This window comes from Ciona robusta, chromosome 7, assembly GCF_009617815.1.
Source record: "Ciona robusta chromosome 7, ASM961781v2".
NCBI lineage: Eukaryota > Metazoa > Chordata > Ascidiacea > Phlebobranchia > Cionidae > Ciona > Ciona robusta.
In genome coordinates, this window is record NC_143241.1 from 943,009 (window position 1) to 966,118 (window position 23,110).

The 23,110-nt window shown below is 34.9% G+C and overlaps 3 protein-coding genes across 5 annotated transcripts; 2 read left to right on the forward strand and 1 right to left on the reverse strand.

Moving 5' to 3' along the window:
* Positions 1-318: 318 nt before the first annotated feature.
* Positions 319-4,599, forward strand: LOC149733288 (uncharacterized). The gene is made up of 9 exons (XM_089881027.1): positions 319-479; positions 693-909; positions 1,296-1,420; positions 1,696-1,912; positions 2,352-2,479; positions 2,983-3,159; positions 3,433-3,558; positions 3,624-3,911; positions 4,144-4,599. Exons 1-9 carry the CDS (start codon positions 407-409, stop codon positions 4,593-4,595), a joined length of 1,803 nt encoding a protein of 600 aa, XP_089737153.1. The 5' UTR covers positions 319-406; the 3' UTR covers positions 4,596-4,599.
* An 867-nt stretch (positions 4,600-5,466) lies between these two features.
* Positions 5,467-12,365, forward strand: LOC149733289 (acyloxyacyl hydrolase-like). The gene is made up of 11 exons (XM_089881028.1): positions 5,467-5,593; positions 6,569-6,768; positions 6,825-7,012; positions 8,080-8,260; positions 8,317-8,460; positions 8,716-8,785; positions 9,277-9,505; positions 9,683-9,841; positions 10,877-11,009; positions 11,413-11,509; positions 12,058-12,365. Exons 1-11 carry the CDS (start codon positions 5,497-5,499, stop codon positions 12,261-12,263), a joined length of 1,704 nt encoding a protein of 567 aa, XP_089737154.1. The 5' UTR covers positions 5,467-5,496; the 3' UTR covers positions 12,264-12,365.
* A 927-nt stretch (positions 12,366-13,292) lies between these two features.
* On the reverse strand, positions 13,293-21,449 carry LOC149733290 (uncharacterized). 3 transcript variants are annotated; one of them, XM_089881014.1, is made up of 12 exons: positions 21,253-21,449; positions 20,856-20,926; positions 20,481-20,546; positions 19,773-19,943; positions 18,887-19,021; positions 18,261-18,353; positions 18,003-18,122; positions 16,179-17,537; positions 15,376-15,556; positions 14,831-14,901; positions 14,436-14,696; positions 13,293-14,096 (listed from the first exon to the last, which is right to left on the reverse strand). In XM_089881014.1, the coding sequence occupies exons 2-12, from the start codon at positions 20,862-20,864 to the stop codon at positions 14,016-14,018; spliced, it is 2,547 nt and encodes an 848-aa protein (XP_089737140.1). In that variant the 5' UTR covers positions 20,865-20,926; positions 21,253-21,449; the 3' UTR covers positions 13,293-14,015. The 3 variants fall into 3 exon arrangements, with proteins under 3 accessions (XP_089737140.1, XP_089737142.1, XP_089737141.1); XM_089881016.1 differs by lacking the exon at positions 14,436-14,696 and having other exon boundaries at positions 21,253-21,448; XM_089881015.1 differs by lacking the exon at positions 21,253-21,449 and having other exon boundaries at positions 20,766-20,895.
* Positions 21,450-23,110: the final 1,661 nt, after the last annotated feature.

The window sequence follows — 23,110 nt, forward strand, 5'->3', positions numbered from 1 at the left end:
TACTATATAAAAATAAATATAAATTGGGTGAGATTGGACATGTTTTTTACTGTATTCCCACGACTCTAATTAAGAGCGTTATTAATTGAAAAAACAAAATTAGAAAACATGGGATTTAGATGATAAAAGTGTCCCATCCTACCCCAGCAGTATGCCACACACGTATATATATATAAAGCTGTTTCAGTCAGCATAAATTTATTTATTAACAAGCTTTATGTGTCAGGTGAACTTGAAGTAATCTTGGAGTTTCCATGAAAAACAAACCTCGAACCTTAAGGCGTTTTTTTTGTTTCTGTAGAAATGAATCAGTTTATAAGCCTGAGGCCAATCAAGTTATTTGTCACAATGTCATAGCAGGTGCAGGCTTGGTAAACACACATAAATATCATTAGGCAGGTCCAGTATGAAGTTCATAAGTAACATTGGAATGTGTGGGTTAATGGTGATTATATCATGCTGGCTCACTATAATACAAGGTAAGACCACTATATTCTTAAGTTTGTGTTTTCTAAATTTGTGAAGTTTGTTTAAAAAGTATCTTAAATAATATTAGTATTGTGGGGTAAGATGGAGATCGTTTATACGTAATATCCTATGATTCCTAATCGTGTTTAACAATTAAATATTCTTTGTTGACATGAACCGTTTTACCCCAACCTGCCTTAATTAAAACTTTTCTTTATTTTAAGCTTGTCATTACGCGGAGTATCTGGATAGAAGGAAACGAAGCACAACAACAACTAATAGTTCAAGTGATTCGTTTGATAGCAACCGGTTAATTTATTGGTTCACTGTTTGCATGCAAAATAGAAGTAGTTTGGGTTCGTACGATTGGGGAAGTGTAGCCGAATGGACGGTTACAGACTCGAACTGGTTTTTCTACACTGAAAACAGTAACTGCAAAGAGTAAGTTTATTATTCTCCACTCGTTGTATATGTGATCGCTGTCATTACAAAATATAAACCAAATTCACTTAAAAAACGACGAGTTAACAACTACGATGTTACATAATAAATACACCATAAGTCGCATATAGACCACGCGTGGCACAAACTATATCATTAATTTATCCGCCATTTTACATTTTATCTATACTCTCTATTCGTTGGTCAACGTTAAGATAATTAGAATTATGAAAACATATTTTTGTTTACAACCAAATGAGACGATAAAGTAAATGGAGACCTAGATCATTTTACCCCATGCACCCTTTAATGTACATTTTATCAATTGCGTTCCCTTTTTATATTATTTCCATTTTTTGTGAATATTGAAACAAATTTAACATTAGCACCGAAGGCGTCGAAGAAACGGAATGTTGGATCAATCGAGTTTCTTCTTTCATCGACGATCCGGTCGCTTCTACATTAAGATCTTGCATTTATGAATATTCATCGTATAAATATTCAAGTAGAAGTAAGTAGCTTATGGCATAAAATAAAGGAAAGTTATTTTAGGTTTGTTACTATGGGGAATAAGGTGTTATTATCTCGCATTTTCCAATCATCTTTTAGTAATTAACAACGGACCGTTAGGATACGGTTAAGTAATTCTGTAAACATTTTTTGCTACAAAATAAAACGATAAAAATAGAATAAAGACATGTCCCATCTTACCCCATCTTACTATACAGAAGTTATACTCATAGGTGAGCATGTGTAGCTGATGAATTGTTACATTTTAAATTCTAGATGGTTCTGTTTCCCGTAAGAAAAGGCAGACAATACCATCGCCCATTCTTCCCAGCATGCCACCTTGCCCCAATGTAGTTAGAAGGTTATATCGCATGGCGTTGTTGGAAGAAATACCAAGGAAAAAACGAAGACAAACCTCCATGGGTGTGCCCGAGGTGCCTGACTTTGACATCGATGCAGTCTCAGGTTTTGTCGAAAACTATACAACATGCAGGTATAATATGGGTTGCTTTGGATTGTGCTGGTCTTGTAAATATGTTTTGTTTGCTAACACGGAAATGAGAGCATAGATCATATCACTCCATCCTGCTATTTGGATTAACAATTTTAAAATCGACGTTCTTTAGGGCGTGTCGTTTCGTCGCTATCTTTTTATTTTTGTTTAAATTATTTTATCTACGCGACTGTGAGAGACAAATAAATTTTATTATTATTGAATGGTGGGGACAATTTATAATACCATGTTTTTCAATATTTGGCGCGCTCTTTATATAGTCGTACTGCCGAATATTCCTGTAAAATTTATATTTGTTTATTATAAAATCAAAGTCCTTAAAAAATATAAAATATTCCACTTTCTCCGCAAAGTTGTACCACTTTGCCCCACCCTATAACATATTAAAAGGTAACTTGGTGAAACTTTGCAATTGTAGCGAATGCAGTCGATACAACGAGGGTGAGGCCGCGGCTCAATGTTGGACGAACAGATTCGATCAACTGACCAAGGACAACTCGGTCCTAAAGGAGGCGATTCAAAGAGTGAACGCTCGGTTTGCTGGAGGTAGGAATTACATCTGTTACCAGGGATGGTATACTCGGCTACCGACTAAACTAGTCGCCGCCTAAATTTGATTTTGCTTTTTTAGTCGCCCGACTAAAATTTTAGTCGGCCGATTCTGAGCGACTAACTTCTGTAATGAGTAATGCACAGAAACTTAGTCGGCCGACTAAATGTGAAAAACCACCGACTAAAAAAACGCGGTAACCAATAGTTACCGCGACCGACTAGTTTAGTCAGTAGCCGAGTATACCATCTCAGGTGTCGTTTCAAAATGACTAACACGCTTCTAACCCAGACTTTATGGGTTCAAGAGCCAACAACGCCCTTTTAGAGTCGTGAGGATATCGGTATATAGTTCTGTAAATGTTCTTTGTTTACTTGCACGAGAAAATAAAATAAAACATGTACCATCTTACCCCAACCTACCATGTATCTAAGTTTGGACATACACAATTGGGGACTGCCCTTTATTCATTCTTTCATTCGTTACCTCTTTGTTTTAGGCGGATCACGAGTTGGAGTCTGTAGAGGAAATGTTTTCTGGACACAATGGTATAACTCGGATATTCCAGGACATGGTTCATCGGGTGGTGATTCAGAAACACTTGCTCACGTGTTGTCGTCGTATCGAACCAGAGTGTGTCGCATACCGACCGGCATTCAGGCTCGAATCGCCTCAAGTGAGTGTTTGTATTCATAATCAAAGCAGATAAAAATATTAATTGAATAATCTTAAGTGATATAATGTAACAATGGCGTTTTTTGCCCAATCACGCATATACGCCCATGCTGATGGTAGCAACACCGGGTATTAAAGGCTTAATAGTACGTGGGGCAACGCGTCGACCCCTATACCTGTTTTTAGCAAGAATATGCTATACACTCATAAATTAGGCTTTATAATGAAATCACATACCAGGTAATTTGTTTAAAAAATATTTGTTTCTGTTCAGATGATTTACCTTATGGTCGAGCAAACCAAACCCTTCTCATCACCCCACTTACTGGACTTATATGTTTGAATAAGGATCAAGATAACGGTCAATGTAGGGATTATAAAGTGAGGTATTGCTGTTCAGGTGAATTATTTATCTTGGTAAAGTAAATCTGGTGGTGTATTTAACTTGCGCCAATGTATTATTAGATGCTGTCGGTCTTTGCCCGTTAAGACATGGATGGACACAGTTTTTCGACAACGACGACCCTCGAGGATTCGGTGATTTCGAATTGTTATCACGCATCAAGAGGCAAAACCCTGGCAGAGTTTGCTCCACCCCTGTTGCCATATCCGCGAGGTTACTCGATGGTAAGCCTTACCAGGAGGGTGGGAATATTCTTCAACTATCACCAAGCATCGGCCTCAGTTGCTTTAACTTCCAACAGGGCAGAAGGAATCGCTGCAAAGATTATCAAGTCAGATTTTGCTGTTCCGGTAACTTATAAACTATTGGTTGTATTTTTATTTAGACTACGTTCTATGTTTTAGATTATTTAAATTAATAAAACTTTATTCTCGCATGGCGGAACAATGACAGTTGTTATAAAAAAATTCTGTTTCTTTGATTTTAGGGGATTTTTTTAATGTATGCTTTGCAAATTTCTTTCAGACTAGCAAAGGTTAATTCACGCCACGAGTTACCTGACTTATTTGGTTTACTTTGCAGATACCGTAGGGTTTTGTCCAAACAGAAGGATGTGGACGCGCTGGTTCGACACTAGGAACTCGGAAGGAGATCTCGAACATATTGACAGAATTCGTCAAACTCGACCCAGTTTTTGTCCCAACCCAATGGCGGTGAGGGCGCAGGTTTCGAACACACACCGATCATTCTACACAGGCGGTGATCGAGTACGAATGCTGCCGAATGTTGGGCTTATCTGCAGAAACTCTGAACAACGTAATAATAAAAGTTGTTCAAATTACAGGGTCAAGTTTTGTTGCTCTACAAACTTGATCGAAGTTACATTAGCACCTGGGACAACGACAACAACAACAACAACAACAACAACAACAACAACAACAACAACAACAACAACAACAACTGCTGTACCAACTACAACTAGAGAATGGCGTTGGTGGTGGAATCGACCAAACAACGCCAGAACCAGAGGGTAGAAATTTCAATTATAAGTATTTATAATGTAAATTAAGTATGAGAACAATGGCAAATAAATCAACAAAGTTACAATCCCAGGAGTAACGACTGTCATAAAGTTGAAAGTGTTGATCATTTGTAAGTAACAAAAAATAAACCCGACTTGATCAAATCCATGGTTATATTATAACGAGAATTAATATGAAATATATAGATCAGTGATTGTGCAGAACATAAGATAACTTTGATGCACACCCCATGGTTAGTAGTAGCTTGAACATGGACAACGGTGTCACGGTTAGGTGGGGTAAGATGGGACATGTTTTCACTCTCTTTTCCAGTCATATTTGATAATAAACAAGGAATATTTTCAGATTTATGTAACCGCGTCCTCACGACTTTAGACCGTTGTTAATTGTTAAAAACACGATTAGGAAATTTGGGAATTGTGTGCTTACGGTATCCATCTTACCCCAATGTACTTTATGATTACCTTTTACTTGAATTTATTGCCGTTTCATTTGTTTATTTATTCACTGAAACGTCACTCTCTTACTTTACAACAAAACGTACACCAAACAAAATAAACTGAAAAGAAAATAAATAGAACATTGAAAATCTACAAGCTTTTTATATCCATGTTCCGCCCGTGTGCCGGAAAATGATGTTTCTGTTAAATACCGAATTTTCTTAATTTACATTTTTTTCGTTTATTATCCAATGCCCATCCATGACATGTGTATAAGCGAGCCATCTCGCGCCATCTTTTCCACCTAACTATATTTTGCGTAACTTCCACTACGAGTATATATATATATGCTAGGGTTAATGAACAGTAACGCGAGAAAAAGGGCCACAACATAAAAGTATGTGAGCGTCCATTGTTACGTCAGTACATGTTACTGTGACTTAACATTCACAATGCACCGCCTGTTGTTGTGCAGCTTTGTTGTTGTCTTAGTGTTGTTACAACATAACGTTGTATTAGGTGATGCAAACGGTGGATCAACGTGCGCAGGTTTGTGTGAAACAAAAATCTTAAGTCACTTATTAGACTTTATTATGATAATAAATTATTTTGCATTCATTCCCATCGGATGTTTACTTAAATATTTATTGTTTTCCAAAGCTTGATCGTAAAATTATTTGTAATCGACGTCTTAATTTTTTTTTTTTCTTTTTTTTTAATTTTATTGTCAAGAACTGATTTTAAAGAAAAAGTAAAACAGTTTTGTTTGTATTTTATTTTCGTGTGTTTTCTTTTATATTATGAATGGCATATAACATTAGTAGTATGGTAGGGTAGGGACACTTTTTCAGAGAGACTTTCTATAATTTTTCTTTTTACGGATTTTACCTGTTGTGCGAATCGCTAAATAACTCCCTGTGTGTTTTAATTTTTTTAATTGTTGTCAATTAATAAAGAAATGATAGTGCTAGTTCGTGGTATTAATCCAAAACCGCAATCTGTTTTCACTTTAGAAATATTTGGCAATATGTGCTTAATTGTCCCATCTTCCCCCACTCTACTATATTATAAAAAGTGTTATCTAAATATGTATAATGAAGACCACCCGTGATCGTGGGAAACAAACTATTTACGCAACACAAACAACATGTGTTGTGCAGATGGCGACTTTCCCAGTGCACGGAACAAATGATTCAATGGTTCATTAATGGTTTACTTCTTCTTCGTTTAAATTGGATTCGCCACCATATACGCATGTAACTTTGTGGGTGGTTGTTTTACTATGGCTGACAATTAAGGCAACCCATTAGTGACCACTGGGTTTGAACAATTTCCAAGTGTCCAAAGACATACACGCCTACAATGGTAGCAGCGCCGATCCTTGAACTCGTCACACGCGGGTTGAATGAGGCCGTATCACTGTACCGGTGGCAACTTTTAGCTAGGCGACAAAAAAGCGCAGCGACGGTTTAACTTAAGACAGTAGACGAGAGTGTCACATCTAAACCAACTATTTATTCACAGCATGTTCGTTGATTGTTGGTTTGGTCGAACAACTTGCTCAAGTTCATTCCACCGATGTTATAACAGCGGCTGAGCAATATCTCTGCAACAACTTGCCGTCTCCACTTGATTCAACATGCACAGTTTTATTGGATAGATTTGGCCCATCACTTATTGATGATGCTTACCACAAACAAACACCCGATATCATATGTCATAATGTTAGCATGCGATGCGTCTTAATATTAAACTTCGGTCTAATAACTATCTTTTATAGATCGGGCTTTGCACTCAAGAACCAGGCACCAACTTCTGCCATTTGTTTCCATTGCCCGATGGCTTTAATGGTAATTACAAGTCACGACCATATCCGCCTTTACTTTTAACGAAGGAAGTTCGATCTATAGATGATTATCCTATGTGTGATCTACCAGGAGTGAAAGATATTTGTGAACACATTAACCGGTCAGTCCTCCAATTAAACATTTATTCTGGTTAAACAATTATTATTTTTTCATTTTTTTTATAGTAAATTCTTCATAAACAATAATTTAAATTCGCCAATTACAATTGAGCTGTTCTAGACACCCTTACCAACGAATCTAAATTTATATTTTCTTATTACGTGTAAGAGTAAAACATGACAAGCTATATTTTATATTTCTATATTATTATGATTACTATTGGAGTTGAAAAGTAAAATCGACTAATGAATATTTCTAATAAATCATAATAATAGATATTTGTATTGAAACATAAGATTAAGCTACTGGTGCTAAGAATTGTTTTCCATATCAACACAAAGTATATACACCAGTTTAATATCCACCCACCCACCCACCCATCACGTACAACACACACACACATACACACACATATACATCAACAACGTTCCGCGTGCGTCACATGCTTATCCTGCAGCTACATTTCCTTCTAAAGAGGAAATCTTTTGTTTTCGTTTTCGAAATCTTCTGGAAATTAAGAGAATCAGACCTGAACCTATTATGCTTTTTCAAGTCATTGAAAAATGTTGTAATTGTTTAACACAGATTTTAATACTTAACAACAGTTATCATCTTTGCCGAGCACTTTGTTGGACCGTGAGAATACTGTCGAATAATACTGTAACATTTTTATGGTCTATCATTGAATGGGGACCGGTAAAATGGGATTTTTTAAAAAGGCACGTCTTACACGGAGTCCCATCCCACCACCTTATTATAATAGTTTAATATTTGAAAGCTATAATGAGCAATAACTTGCTATAAATATAAGTTTCGAATTATAATTCCCATTGCATCTAAGGCGTGTGGCATGCTCCGCCACATTGGCCCTTTATGTATTGTATAAATAGTCAGCCATACATTACAAAAAAATAATCACCCACAAAGTAACATATACTTGGTAACTCGTAAGCTGGCGCGAGGTGTATGAACACCCGTGTTATAACGACTGTCGCTTTCTGGCATGCGAGAATAAATAAGTTTTTTTCATTCATCCATTCATTCATTCATTCATTCTGTTCCATTAAGATTCGCGGACGGCCATCTTCCCTTACAAGATAGCGACCTCGACAAGTATAGTGTTGATCCAACATTGAGAGGATCTCATTGGAGGGGAAAGGATTGTGACGACACAAGGAGTGACGTGTACCCAGGAAGACGTCCAATCAACATGGATATTACTTACGATTCTAATTGCAACGGAATATATGTATAAACTTTACTGTACAACCCATGCTTAAGTTTAACGCATCTCTTAACATATAGGGTGCCGATCCACAAACTGGCCGTCCATACGAAGAGCTGTATTGCGCAAACACAAATCCAAAAGGTGTTGTGATATTAGGCGATTCAGCAGCCGCACATTTCCATTTACCACCGGAGTATTTTATGGCAGAAGTCTTAAACAAGGTATGTAATATATATAGTAGGGTGGGGTAAGATGGGATATGTTTTTAACCTACTTTGGTGTTTTATTTAGTAGTAAGTAAAGAATTTTTACAGAATTATTTAACCGTATTTTTACGACTCCAAAATAGTGTTGTTAATTGATAAAAACACGACTACGAAAAAGTGATTTTGGCGCTAACAACATTCAATCTTACCCCACAATACTACACTCATATAAATAAACAACATAATGCATAACTTGGTCTTGATTTTTAGGATACCTTCAAAGATGTTCTGATGTTGTTGACTGATGAGTTCGATTGGCCGGAACTATCAGCAATCACAGGTGTTTCCTAATAATCTTAATCGTCGTTTATGGGTTGTATAAGATATCAGCTTTGCATTACAGGAACAGTAAAAACTATTTAAAGTTGGCATTTGCGCTGTGAAATAGTGCTTAGATGTAACTTTCTTACACAACATGTTATTCTGATTCGTGCCCATTCATTTCGGCCGGCCTGTTTTTTTAATCATTTTTTTACGTTGTCAGTTCCCGCACAACACAAATCTAAAAGCTTAGATCTCAAGTTTCAGAAATCAACGACCGAGAAAACACGATCTCGGGGTTTATGTTAAAATAAAAGTTCATGTGGTCATTCATTAAAAGTTAGCTTTCTGGTATTCTATTAATAATATGTTTTTAATACATTAACAAAATATCTGTTTAGCTAGTATATAAAAACGATAATTTAACAGTTATACATACTAGATGCTGAGTAAAAAAGAACTTATTTCGCAACATAATGGTAGCAAAAGTAACAGAACATTATTATTTAGCCTTCACTTCAAATGAGTGGCCAGAATCCATCGACGGTCCAGTTGATTCCATATACATGAAGTTATACGACAGGAATAGATGCATTCACAGGGATTTCCAAAATATCGGTGTAAATGGCGCGCGGTCGGGTTCGATGACAGAAATCGTGAAAAGCTTGGCTCGTAACGCCACTCATGATTATCCGCTATTCATTGTACTGGCACTAGTTGGAAATGACGTTTGCAATGGGTTGGTATACCAATAGGATTTTAGCTTTTAATATATGTTTCTTATTATTGTTATTTTAATCCTTTTTCACCCACAAAGTAACATACATGGTAACTTGTAAGCTGACCCGAGGTGTTAAACCCGTGTTATAACGACTGTCGTTTTTCGACCACTGTAAAGTCCCGATTATGTATTCAGACACCCAGATACAATCGATCACATGACCACACCCGAAGATTATCGAAGCAACATGATGACCACTTTACGTTATTTGGACAACAATATTCCTAAAGGCAGCAACGTTATGCTTGTTGGTTTGGCGGACGGCCGTGTATTGTGGGATACTTTACACGACAGGTATCTCCCTGTAATTACGAGAGTTTGATATCATTTACGTCATTCACCCAGTAGTTGAAAGAGAGACCTTGTAAGCATAATAACTATGATATATTCCATGGATCTGGCCATTTTCTAAATAACTGTCAGGAATAAGTGATACGAAATATGTTATGATATATTGTAAGAGACATATTTTTTATTTAAAACTCAATAAGCAACTTAGCGTCAGTAATTCTGTTTGCAACTTTCTTCGAAATGTCAATACAGCGCTAATAATGTCCATGTAAGTCTATGATGTCTCTATACGTCAATCAAACCAACAAACGTGTTACACAACAATTCGTTTCAAGCCATAATGTTAAATATCACGATTTTTGTATTCCTACACGACGTCTGTTTGTTGTATGATCCCGGCGCCGTGGCGTAGTGGTTAGCGCGCCTGCCAGTAACCATTAGGTAATGGGTTCAAGGCCTGTCGCTGCTACCATTGTGGACGTATGTGTCCTTGGGCAAGACACTTAACGGCAACTGCTTCAACCCAGTGGTCACTAATGGGTTGCAGTCATACATAAAAAAATGAAAAAAATCCCCCAAAAAATAATCACCCACAAAGTAACATACATGGTAACTCGTAAGCTGGCACGAGGTGTTAAACCCGTGTGATAACGACTGTCGTTTTCCGGCCACGCGAGGATAAAGTAAGTTACATTCATTCATGATAAAAAGTATCAATCTAGTAAAAAACGTCGTAGTTTTCGTGCTCATCCATTATAGCTTTGCTCTCCTGTACATATGCGATGATTATTTTAATACATCTGCATTTTAATATCTCGTGACTGAAATCAAATCATAATATATTAAAAATTTAAATCATGTTTACACGTACCTTAACGCCTATATAATTTAAACATGTTAATACAAAAGCGTTTTTAAAAATTTATTAAACCTGAATAAGTGACAACAAGAATAACAGTGTGACAAAAAATTATAAATCCTATATACTTGCTCAGCAGTTCACATGTCTAACGTTAAGTTTTATATCTGTATTTGTAGAATGCATCCAATCGGTCAATTAAATAACGATGTGTCGTACAAGAACTTATACGATTATTTAAACTGTTTGGAAGTATCGCCTTGTACTGGTTGGATGAACAGCAACGAAACATTGCGCAACTTAACTTCACAGGTTTGTGGGACATATATAGTAAGGTGGGGGAAGATGGGACACCTTTTCATTACATTTTCTCGTCTTATTTGATAGTAAACAAGAACATTCAAATAAATGTAAAACCGTATCCTCACGACTACCATAGACCGTTGTTAATTGCTGTTTAAAACACGATCAGGATATTTCGATGTTACATGCTAAAGGTGTCCCATCCTCACCCACAATACTATACAACATAGTTCATGTATTAATAAATTAATAAATGTAACTTGTGTTAACCACGGGTAGCATGGTAACGATAGTCGTTATAATACGACTACGTTCATACACCTCGTGCCCGCTTACCAGTTACCACGTATGTAACTTTGTAGTAAGTTTTTTTTTCTGTGTGAATAATAATCTATACAACAACTTTCCACAGAGAGCGCATAACTTAAGTATTCAAGCAAAGAACATCGTGGACACCGAACATTTCCAAAACTTTACCATGGCTTATATGGATTACGATGTTCGTGGATGTAAGTTGTTGGTTATCTACTTATATACAGGGTGTAACATTTGCTTATATTATTATGTTTAAAGAACCGTGACAGTGAGGCTATATATGTAAGTAATACAGTACTGTGGGGTACGATGGGATACCGTGAGCTTCACATATCATCCCATAGATGGAATACCGTGATGATACGGTTATATAATTCTGTAAACATTCTTGGTTTACACACCAGATAAGATGGAAAAAAGAATGAAACATGTTCCATTTTATGCCACCGCGTACTGTACATAAGACGCTATAATTTTAATGTGTTTCTGCGAAAACTTTAGCGATTACGACATGGTTTATAAATAACAAAGGGAATAAATTCAACAGCAAACGACAGTGGTTAAAACGCGCTATGCTATGTACAAACTGGTTGGACATATGCCTCGTGTTAAATATATGATATATTACATAAGCCTATAGTAAACAAATGAAATTGCTTGCCCGTACAGTTACAAAGAGTGACTTTCTGGGTTTATTTTATTTAACTTTTGAATTAAATTGAAACCGCGATTCCATGTTTAGTTATGGACATGTGGGAAGACATGGGTGGACAGGATTGGGAAGTCATTGAACCGGTCGATGGGTTTCATCCAAGTCAAACCGGACAATCGTTAACCGCACAATACATGTACGACTTGCTCACTACTAACTTCCCGGATGCTATCGGCAAAGTCAACGAGAACAATGATAAAATAATAGCCCAGTTCGGTGGTCAGGGGGGGTATTAAAGTGGAAGGAAATGTAATGTTGGTGATATTTGGTAATTATTATTTTGTGGTAAATATGTGCGGTGTTATATTGAAACGATAATAAAATAAATATGAGATTAACTCATTCTTTATTAATATGGTAAATAGTATATATAGTAGGGTGGGGTAAGACGAGACATTCCCGTTTCATTCAGTGAGAAACAAAGGATATTTACTGAATTATAACTAAATCCACACGACTTTGAAGAGAATTTTTAATTAATAAAAAAAAAATTAGGAAATGTGGAAACTACATAAATATGAATTCATTGGTTGCCTCACGGAACCACTGGATTGCAGCAATTGCTGCCACGTGTCTTACCCAAGGAAACATACGCTCACAATGGAAGCGCCAAGGAACCTTTCCTCGATCGATATTCCATCATTATGCATTAAGTTGTAATTGAGCCCACTACGTCCGCGTGTAAGGTATATAGTAGGGTGGGGCACGATGGGACTCGGGCAAAGACGATACATTTTTTTAAATTTCCATTTTTGGGTATCCAATGGATGGTTAACAAAAACATATGTTTGAGTATTATTCGACAGTATATTCCCACAGTCGAACAAAGTTCGCGACAGAAAGGAGTTTGCTGTTGTTAAGTATTAAAATTAGATGTTAAACGAATGCAATTTTATGTTTTCAATGCCAAAATTTAAATGGTTTGTTTTGAATTCAGTAATTTATACATCCGGAAAATGGATGACAAAAATATTTGAAATTCAGTCATTTGCACTTGGAGATAATTTATGAGAAGTGGCTTGAATAGTTACATGTATAGCAGTAGGGTAAGGAAAGAATGTTTTAACTTGATTTTCAAAGCGTACAGTATTTTTTCGTGTTATTTACGTGTATTACTGACAATAAATTCACTTATTAATCAAAATTAACAATGATTTTAAACTGTCCCATCATTAAATGTGGTGCGGATCGCTAAATAACTCCTCTTGTGTGTTTTTTTGAATGGTCAAACAATGAAGGTCCGACACATATTTTAAGACACAGCATTTTGATATACTTACTAACATAATTCAAATTTATTAACTCAACACAATGTAATGGAAGACACATACACGTCGTAGTTCAAAACGAAAGATTAACAAATGGAGATTTATCATGCATTAAACAACTTCAAACAAAACATGCGTTTATTAAAATTATGAGTTGATACTATACGAGTGAGGTCATACAAAGAGGCACGTCACGATTAATAATAAATAAACAGCAACACATATTTAATGATAAGGCAATATTTGAAATTCATTTTTTTACATTGTGTGTTCAACATTATATATTTTCGTCGTAAAAAAAACGAGTAAAAATGACACAAAGTAAAGAATGTTAACAAGGCAAGATGTGACAAATATAAAGGAGAAACAATACAACATAAATCAGTGAAAATTAATTAAAACTGAAGAAAAGGAGAATGAAGAAATATTGGAGACAATACTGTACTGCAAGTGTAAGAAATACCTGAATAAAAGTAACTTATTTATCTTTATGTAGTGGGCAACAACAGTCTTTATAACACGAGTGTCCCATTTCATACATGTCGTGTCCGCTTACCAGTTACTACGTATGTAGCTTTGTAGATCTTTGCTATTTAAGTTTTAGGGATATCTATCAATTTAGACAAAGGTGACCACTTATTTTGAACAAAACACGAGGTTCTGACCTCTCTACCACCCCCTAAATATGCTCCTGATTTTCATGGTGGTAAGTCAATCCACTTATTTACCAAGTTTCAAAGGATCGAACGCATCCAGCGAGCTTTCTGCTTCTTGCATTGTAAGGCCTTTGCTAAAACCTTCCTGGAAACATAAGATTTATTTAAATATTGAGTGGTCTTTACGTTAAAAGTGAAGTTTATGTGGATGCATTAATATCCCAACTTAATTTATTTTAAACTTAGTAATGGAACTTGTTTACCCTGGGCAACACCAATGAATAAATAACTTAACGCAACGAGAATCGTTGTAACACGGGTGATCTGTTTCAAACACCTCGTGGCTGTTTACAAGTTACAATGTATGTAACTTTGTAGGTTATGTTTAGTGAAGCGTAAATACTCTCTTATTTAATTAAAATAGTTGTGTTACGCAGAGAGAAAGAAGAAGAAATGATAAAGTGAAAAAGAAAATTTAAAATACTTCTAAGATTTTCATTTTTCTATTAAAGTCTTCCCCTCTGTTGAGATTCCTTTGTTTGTTTCCACTCCCATGAGCTTTGTTAATTAATTTATTTCCTTGTTTTCCTGATTCACCGCTACATTGTGCGCTAACTGATTTGTTTTGAGAAGCAGGTTGGGTAGCGTGTGGTAAAGTGGAAGAAAGTTGTTGAAGAAAGTTGGAAAAAGTTGGTGAAGAAAGAAGGTTTCCGATTAATTCCGATTTCTTTGTTTTGCTTGCACTCTGATAAATTGAAATTCAATTCACTGTGTAGCTTTGCTTGTCAAACATTTGTAATTACTATTAAAATGAAATAATAGAACACATATTTATATGGTGCACATTGCAGGATGTGTCAGTCTATTTTCATTACTCACATTAAATCTATTGAGTTCTTCATTTAGTTTCATTAAATCACCAATTGAGTCAACATTTGTTTCCAGCAAATCTGTTGAAATACATAATTATATAAATATATTATATAGTTATTATTTGAAATAATGTGAACATTTAAACAAACTTCAAAAAGGGACGTTTTAAAGCTTTTAATTAAAAAAATAAATAAAATAAAATGATAATTCATCATGGGGAAAATGAAATGGCACATTAGTGAATAATTGGATCAGCAAAAGTAAGAAAAACTTATACATTTCCAACATTCTAAATTTAAATAAAAAACAACAAAAACAGTTTCAAGGATAATCAACTGGGATAAAAATTCTTAACATTATAAACACTAGATATATATATATATATGATTCTTATAAACAGGATATTTAAATTATTTTAATAAATTGAATAAGTTTCAATACAAACATGATAGCCCATGTGTGCAATGTGTTTTAGTTTAATTATACATCTGACCTCTCATACTTGCATTGAAACTAAAATACTGCGTTTTTAAAAAGTTAATTTTTCTTACTTTTTGTGTCGTGGTAAGTAGGCGAGCTAGAAGCCGATAAGTTCTTGCTGGTTCTCGCGGTTTGGTTTCCTTGCAGTGGAGAAGAAGGTTTAACTAAGGTTGGTTTTGGTGGGAGGAATGCTAGCATGTCAAACTCATCTTTCACCGGTACAACAGGTGTGCTTGGTACATTGTGGGAAGTCTAGAGATAAAATCATTGGAATAATCAGAAAAACTTGATTAAAATAATAAGTTAAAATAATGAAATCACCACCGGTATAAAAACCTGTGCAATTATATAAATCACACTTGTTCTTAACTGTACGCTTACCCTAAAAACATTACATTTGATTATTATTTCCAATTAACAAATGTTTTTATTCTGTTAAAATTAAAAACTATTCAATATAACAGGGCTGAGAAACGAGGAAAACGACAGTCGTTATAACACGGGTGTTCTGTTTTATACACCTCGTGCCCACTTACGAGTTACCACGTATGTAACTTTGTGTGTGATAAATGCTTTTAGGTTATTTTTGTAATATATGGCTGATGATTTAGACAACCATTAAAAAACCACTTGGGTTGGAGCAATTGCTGCTGAGTGTCGATCTGAAGGATATATGGGAAAAATAATAACAACATCAAACATAGTGCCCATGTTGTACGCGTACTACCCACATAGAAATTATACACCATCCCTACTGTTTGCTCCACTACAGCAACCATTATTTTTAATCTTGTGTAAATGTTATAAAGGAATAAAAGTTGACATTAAAGGAAAAGAGAAATTAGAATAAAAGATAGAAGAATAATAAGCTGACCCAAGGTTGTTGTCCTTCCATCCTCCCAACCCCATGCCTTGTGTTGGCATCGTATGGTACAAAACCATGCACTTGTCGCCTCTTGTGTTTTTCAACAACTTCTTGTGTGTTGTTTAATCCACCATCACAAGGAGAATTAAACATCTGTGATTTTGCAACCGCGTTTTCTTTCCGGATTGTCTCCATAAGTTTTTGAACATTGTCATATACAGAATCAACATAAACGTCTCCTTCACTTTCACCAACCTTTTGCTTTAGTTCCATGTACCCTTCCTCTCCTGACAACCGGTTTAATGTATCAGAAATATTGCCGTCCACAAACGTATTGAATAAACTTTCACTATCCACAAGTTTTGATCGATATTTCTCCGCACAATCCAATTCATGAAGTTCTTCACTTTTCGCAGCAGGTTGGTTGACAAGAAATGGAGAGTTAAAATAATAAGCGTTCCCACTTAATGCGTCGGCCGATGAACTGATGTCACTGCTGGAAGTTGAATAGACGGAACCAGAAACATGGCCGAGTGATACAGACTCTGAACTAAAAGCAGGTTGCATGTTCAAAGGCTTAGGTGGGATTGGAGGGGGTAACAAACTTTCAGTGGGATCTATTTTGTTTGACGCAGATGATTTTACAAAACACAAGTTTTCATACTCCCCCCTTTCATCAGCTGATCCCAACATATCAGATAAAATAGTTTCAGGTAAATTATTTTCTCGCTGATTCTTTCTTTTTACCGCAGTGTTCTTCATTTGTTTTTCCACTTTCATCAAATCTTCAATGGTGACCATGACTTCATTTAAACCAGCAAACAAACTAGCAGCACTTGTGTTATCAGCTGCAGGTTTTGTAGCTTGGGGTTTTAAAGTTTGCGAAGAATTGAACATCGAGTATCCGCCATCATTTAAACCATGCGTTTGATTGACAGGTGAGGCCATCTTGTTTCGTTCCGAAATATTGACATCAGCGCAACTATCCAATGATGAAGATACTTTTGGTTGAACACAAGTTGTTGCAACACTTTCACCACTGCACATAGAAATAGGAGATTGTCCGTTTACATTCCCCATTCGTTGCTTCTTACGTTGTTTCACAAATTCCTTCAAATTCTTTAAAGAATGTTTAGCTTTTTCCACGGAAGCGATAGTTTGATCGATGTAAACTTGTTTCTGTATTTTCCGTGCTTGTGATGTGCTGCCTCCAAGTGATGGTTTATCTATATTGTCAGCTACATGTGACGTCAATGATGTTTCTTTCAATGCCTCGGGATTGTTTTGATGATCCAACATAGTTGGGGAACTTACGTGTCGTGAGCTTCCACAAGCCATGGAATCAACCCCTTGTAAACCTTGCACAGACTTAAAACAAAGTAAGTTTAATAAAGAGATAAGTGGGAGAAAAGTAAAAAAAGATAATAAAGAGTTGCTAGAAAGATTCTACTAAGGTTGAAACATTTATTTTAGAATTTATGTTTAACCCAACAAGCAGGTACCAAACGCAAACCAATAAAATTAAAATTAACTTTGATTTAACTATTAGTTCCTGCTAACCTACAGTTATGTTTAACATTACGTGTTTAGGTTTCATGGATAGTAATGTGGGGTAAGATGGGATACCGCTAGCACATAAATATCTCGGTCATGTTTTAACAACGATCTATTGAGTAGTGCGGTTATATAATTCTGTTAACATTAGAAATAAAAGGAAATCAAACCCCGTCTTTCCCCACCCCACTAAACTAAACATAAATCTGTATTTAACATCAAGTTAGCAAAAACCATATTTAAATATAGGATAAAGTTTCCAATGCTTTATATTCTTACATATTCTAATGATTTATTTTCCTTTTGCGCGATAGGATCTTTTTCAAGTTCAGATATCCGATGTTTTAACATGAAATTTTCCTTTTCCAAATCTTGTATCCGTTTGTTTAAATCCATAACCTAAGTCACAGGAAAAAGATAAAAACAATTACCATACACTCTACATTATAAAGTAAAGTGCTAGAATTCTATAATAAAAAAAATCGAATAAATATTTAATAAACTTTATAATTGTTTAACAGGTAACAATATTTCCACCTGTTTAGAAGCAACACCTCCTTCATCACTTTTGATAACACTTGTGTAAGCAAGTTGGAAAGATTGACCGATAGTTAAAGTGATGTGGTTTGCCTGGGATGTAGGACTTCAATTAATTGATGTTGATTGAAAATTTTAAAATTTTAAATGCATTAACCTCACGTGGGAGGAAATGACAGCAAGCAATTGCGTTAATTACTTGTCCAAGAACATACGAACGATGGTAGCAGCGACGAGCCTTAAATTTATAACCTCTTTGTTACAGGCAAGCACGCTAAACACTTTTCCACGCATTGTTGATTTTAGGTTAAAAGTTCTGATTTTAGGTTCAACTTTGTAACTCCTTTTAAGGCACTTTTACCCATGGCCCGATTTAATGATTGTTGTTTTCCCGAATCTCTTTATTGGATTTTTAAATAACACGATCTTTGCTGTCAATCAAGAAGAAATAAATAAAATTCTGTTATGTTAAGTTAAAATAATCGACTTTTATAACCGCAAAGTTATGTAAGATTTGTTTCAGCAAAAGTATGAACAGCACAACAGGTTCAATACAAGAATAGAAGGCCATCATAATAATGTAAAGCAAGACACGACTTCACTTATGTAAACTACTTAGTACTTGCCTCATGTTGGGAATCCAGTCCATAACAATAATGTTTTCCATCATCAGCTCTTGCAATGAAAGAAAACAAGCGCGGATCCTGTTTATCGTCTGCACAAAACGATACTCGCTCTAATGGAATGTTGTGAAGAATCCCCTGGTTTTATAAACATAGGGTGTATAAGTATTTTCACAACTTTTTTTTCGATTCATGAAATTCACCTCGTATCACCATGGCAACATACTTGCCATGAAACCTCAAGCTACCACTACAATTTACTGCATGTCTGTTTTTAAACATGCTATATCATACTTAGGAATATTAAATATAAATTTTAAACAACTCAAATATGCCTGAAGTGGTTGCCTGGTTGGTACTGGTGAGATTTTATTGCGCCACAGAAACCAATACCATTGCAGCATTTGTTTAATACTGTGGTAAATTTCATGAATTGTTTATTTTACTATGGTTTTAACAGAGAGGCCAGCATTGATATTGCCTAAAGTAAAATATGAATTAGTTTTACAACAAAATAAAATAATAGTTTTAGCATATCTAATCTATATATAAAAGCAATCAGTTTCAAAGTTTTAGGAATATTATAACACAAGTAGGTTGAATACACAAGGGAATATAAGTCACAATGAGGTCAAGTGCTGCCAAACTAATTAACACTTGAATGAGCGAATGACTTTGTGATAAAAACTAAAGCAGCTGCAAACAATCAAATATATAGGTTTGAGATAGTTATAGGTTTATTAACATATTGCTCTAATATAATTTAATTTGCAAGCATTGCATAGAAAAATATGGGGAAATAATCCGATTTAGGATTACCGTTACGGAACAAACATATATATTGTTGTTGAAATGTTTTCCCGTTCATCAAAACATGGACACGACTTACTTTTGTCTTCACATCTGTGATGATCAACCCATGCACGTTGATACTCAACTCAACTTTTGCTGCTTTATTTCCTTCAGTGTGTTTAATATGATGGGAAAACTTAAGTTTTTGAATAGCTTCCCTTACAACTGCCATGCCACGAGGTCCGCTTGCTTCAATCACACCAATAAACTGGAATGTTGCGTTATTTTAATAACCATATTACAATGGATTTTTTTTAAGGGGAACTTTTCTGCTATCCAAAAAACTGGCATGTACATAGAAGTTAAAATAGTAAGTTTAATTTGAGCCATGTTTTTAAAGCTAAATTGTTGGGTTTATAAAACACCAATCCCAAACAAAACATTTCAGAAGGTCAATAATGAATCCAAATTTACTAAGTCTCTCCTATTTCATTTCCTCTATTCGTAAAGATGAAAGTATTACCCACATAAACCAATTAAAATACTCCAATCACCCTACAGGTATCCCAATAATGCTCAGTATTCAGAGGCACAGCCAGAAAAAAAGTTTTTTTTCAAACATAATTCCACTCTCATGCATAAGAGAAATAGCAAGTTTAAATTTTAATCGCCCAAAATATTCTATATATTATATATATAGGATATCACAACCTTTTAACTAATTATAGCACAATTTTGCTATTATGTGGTAAAACAACAAAAATGTGGAATTCGTGTTTAAACTGTCAGATAACACTTGCTTTACCTTGGCAATGTAAACGACTTTGTGGTTCAACAAAGTTGTGTCTTGATGAATCCATTTGTTTGGGCCCTGGTAGATAAACAATATGAAAAACACATCAAATATCAACCAATAACAGAATATTTTTAATAGATCTAAAAATGAATAATCATTTATTCTGCACCAAACTGGGCAACAAACTTGTTTTACACAAAGTATTTTATTATAGCATCAGTATGATTTTTTAGGTGTTTAATTTGCAAATATTGTTGATAAAACTAATGTGATTGTGTAATACAATATATTTACCCAACGTGAGGAACAACTAAGCCAACATTTTTACTGCTCACCAGCTTCAAGACCAGCATATATGATACACCGTAGTAAAAACCCACTTACCAAAACCATGGTTGACCAACTTAAGTGTTAAAAGGAAGATTTTGTAAGTAAAGCCGTAGCCTGTATGATTCTAAAATTTAACAAAGGGAAAAATGTTAACATATTTAATTGATGTTCGGAATAAACTTAAAACATAATATTGGTAACAAACAATAATAATACAACAACAGTAGAACAATAAAATAATATAAAGCCCATCTTTTCAATCAACTTCCTTAACATTGTTGTTACAATTAAAATGCAATTGTTGCAGACATGAAATAGTAAGGAGGAATTTCATTTAGGGGTTAATGGCATATACTATATTATAAGTATGAAGAAAAACATATATATTTAGTCACAAGCACAACGATAAATTAAACATAAATATATATATATATATATATACCAGAGTGAAAGAGTCGAATAACTAAGGACTTTGGTAAGTAAGTATTGTGGGTTTTAAACATTTCCTTTACATCTGTCGAAATACAGCTGTGCCAATCTAAATAGACTGCCAATAATACGAATAAAAAAATAACAATAGAGTTCTGCCTGAATTACACAGAATATTATCCATCGCTGGCATTCTGGCAGAATCCTGATCAACAACGTCAAGGGCCAGTGATGCCGAACAAATCTGATCCCCAAAAAGAGACTTTTTATTTCTTATAAGGCAGGGCCATGGAAATACCGAGTAGTCCAACCCATTGTTACGTAAAACACAAATTGAACGGCAATTTGGATCCAAAATAACACAGTAGGTATAGGGAAAATGTATGTTTTTCGGCAAATGACAGAAAAACTTGAGCATAAAAACAAATTTAAAGGTTAAACAAGAGATCACAGATCTAATGAATGAGCACGTTTTAAACTAATTAGCATAATATAGTAGAGTCGGGGAAGATGGGACACCTTTAACACATAATATCCAAATAGCCTGATCGTGTTTTAAACACTTAACAACGGCCTGTGGAAGTCGTGAAGATACGGTTTTATAATTCATTAAATGTTCTTTGTTTACTACTAAATGAAAAGTGAAAACAAAATGAAAAGGTGTCCTATCTACCCCCACCCTGCCATATTAAGTAATCCTTTTACTACAACGGTCGACTGGGCTCGATTAAAAACAAATCTGAAGTAACCAACAAAATTGGTTCTACTCGACATTGGTGACTGTGGAGCAGTAGGCAGAATGTATTTATACATGTATTATAACCAATGAAACTTATGACGTATGAGGGTTGAGTGATTGGTGAAGAATATGTGTAAATACGCTTTGTACAACTCCTGTACCATGTGTTTACTGTAAACTTACACAAGTAACGTTGTCGTCGCTTAAAAACGTTAGTTTTCATGAATTTTGACAAACCGTAATCACGCAGTAATTAGGTAATGTTAGAAGTTAATATTAATCATATGTTGTTGAATTAAAAATATTGTTTCAATTAAGATTAATGATAATTGTTAATTAATCGCTCATCGTGCGGTTATTAATCTGAAAATTCAGTCCAAAAATTATAAATATATATTATGATTTGATTTAAATCAAGAGATTAAAGAAAAATGCTAGACTTAAGAATTCAGATAAGTGCGGAAAATAGTCTCGCAAAAAACAACAACAAGAACAAGAACAACTGTTCGACGAAAAAGGATCTATATGACCACTAACATGCTCAAAAATGTAGAAATCATGTGTTATTTGTTTTCTGTGTCAAAAAAGTCAAAAAATAGAATTAGAAGCGGTTGATTTGCGACATTTTATTCATTTAATGCGGCTAAATTTATATATTTTTCCAAAAAATGTTTGGTAAGGTAAATAGAAGCTGTTTACACCTTCCCACAGAAGGAAAACACAAACAAAACGTAACAAGTTCGTTTAAACCCATTGCCAAAGTCACTACTTTTGCTCTATTTTGGACACACAAAGACGGCAGTTGGACTGCTCGGTGTTTATACCACTCTGTTATAAGGAATCCAATGCATTGTCAATCAAACGTATATTGACTTCTTTCTTCAGCAAAGACTATCTTCCCTTTGTATGTTATTTACTCGCTAAAGTGTTAAGGATTGGGTTCCCTTCAAAATATTGCATGGAATAAAATCAGTAATTTAAATATTTTAAAATATCATTTTCCTTTTAACTGTTCAGAAAAACATGGTAACTACATGTACTGTTGCTGTCAGATAAAACACTCGTATTTTGACTTTTTGTCAAGAATTTTGCAGACCGACTTTGTGACGTCCTGTTCCATCGTTTTCACCTGGGTGAAATG

Excerpts from the sequence above, each read along its gene's own strand:
- LOC149733289 (XM_089881028.1), top strand. The coding sequence starts at position 5,497 with ATGCACCGCCTGTTGTTGTGCAGCTTTGTTGTTGTCTTAGTGTTGTTA. Across the intron at positions 8,261-8,316 it reads CTAATTGCAACGGAATATAT|GGTGCCGATCCACAAACTGG; the intron begins GTATAAACTTTA and ends CTTAACATATAG. Across the intron at positions 8,461-8,715 it reads TGGCAGAAGTCTTAAACAAG|GATACCTTCAAAGATGTTCT; the intron begins GTATGTAATATA and ends CTTGATTTTTAG.
- LOC149733288 (XM_089881027.1), top strand. The coding sequence starts at position 407 with ATGAAGTTCATAAGTAACATTGGAATGTGTGGGTTAATGGTGATTATA. Across the intron at positions 480-692 it reads CTGGCTCACTATAATACAAG|CTTGTCATTACGCGGAGTAT; the intron begins GTAAGACCACTA and ends CTTTATTTTAAG. Across the intron at positions 3,912-4,143 it reads AGTCAGATTTTGCTGTTCCG|ATACCGTAGGGTTTTGTCCA; the intron begins GTAACTTATAAA and ends TTTACTTTGCAG.
- LOC149733290 (XM_089881014.1), bottom strand. Across the intron at positions 19,022-19,772 it reads TCACAGATGTGAAGACAAAA|GGGATTCTTCACAACATTCC; the intron begins GTAAGTCGTGTC and ends TTATAAAACCAG. Across the intron at positions 17,538-18,002 it reads AAAATAAATCATTAGAATAT|TCTGTGCAAGGTTTACAAGG; the intron begins GTAAGAATATAA and ends CTTTGTTTTAAG.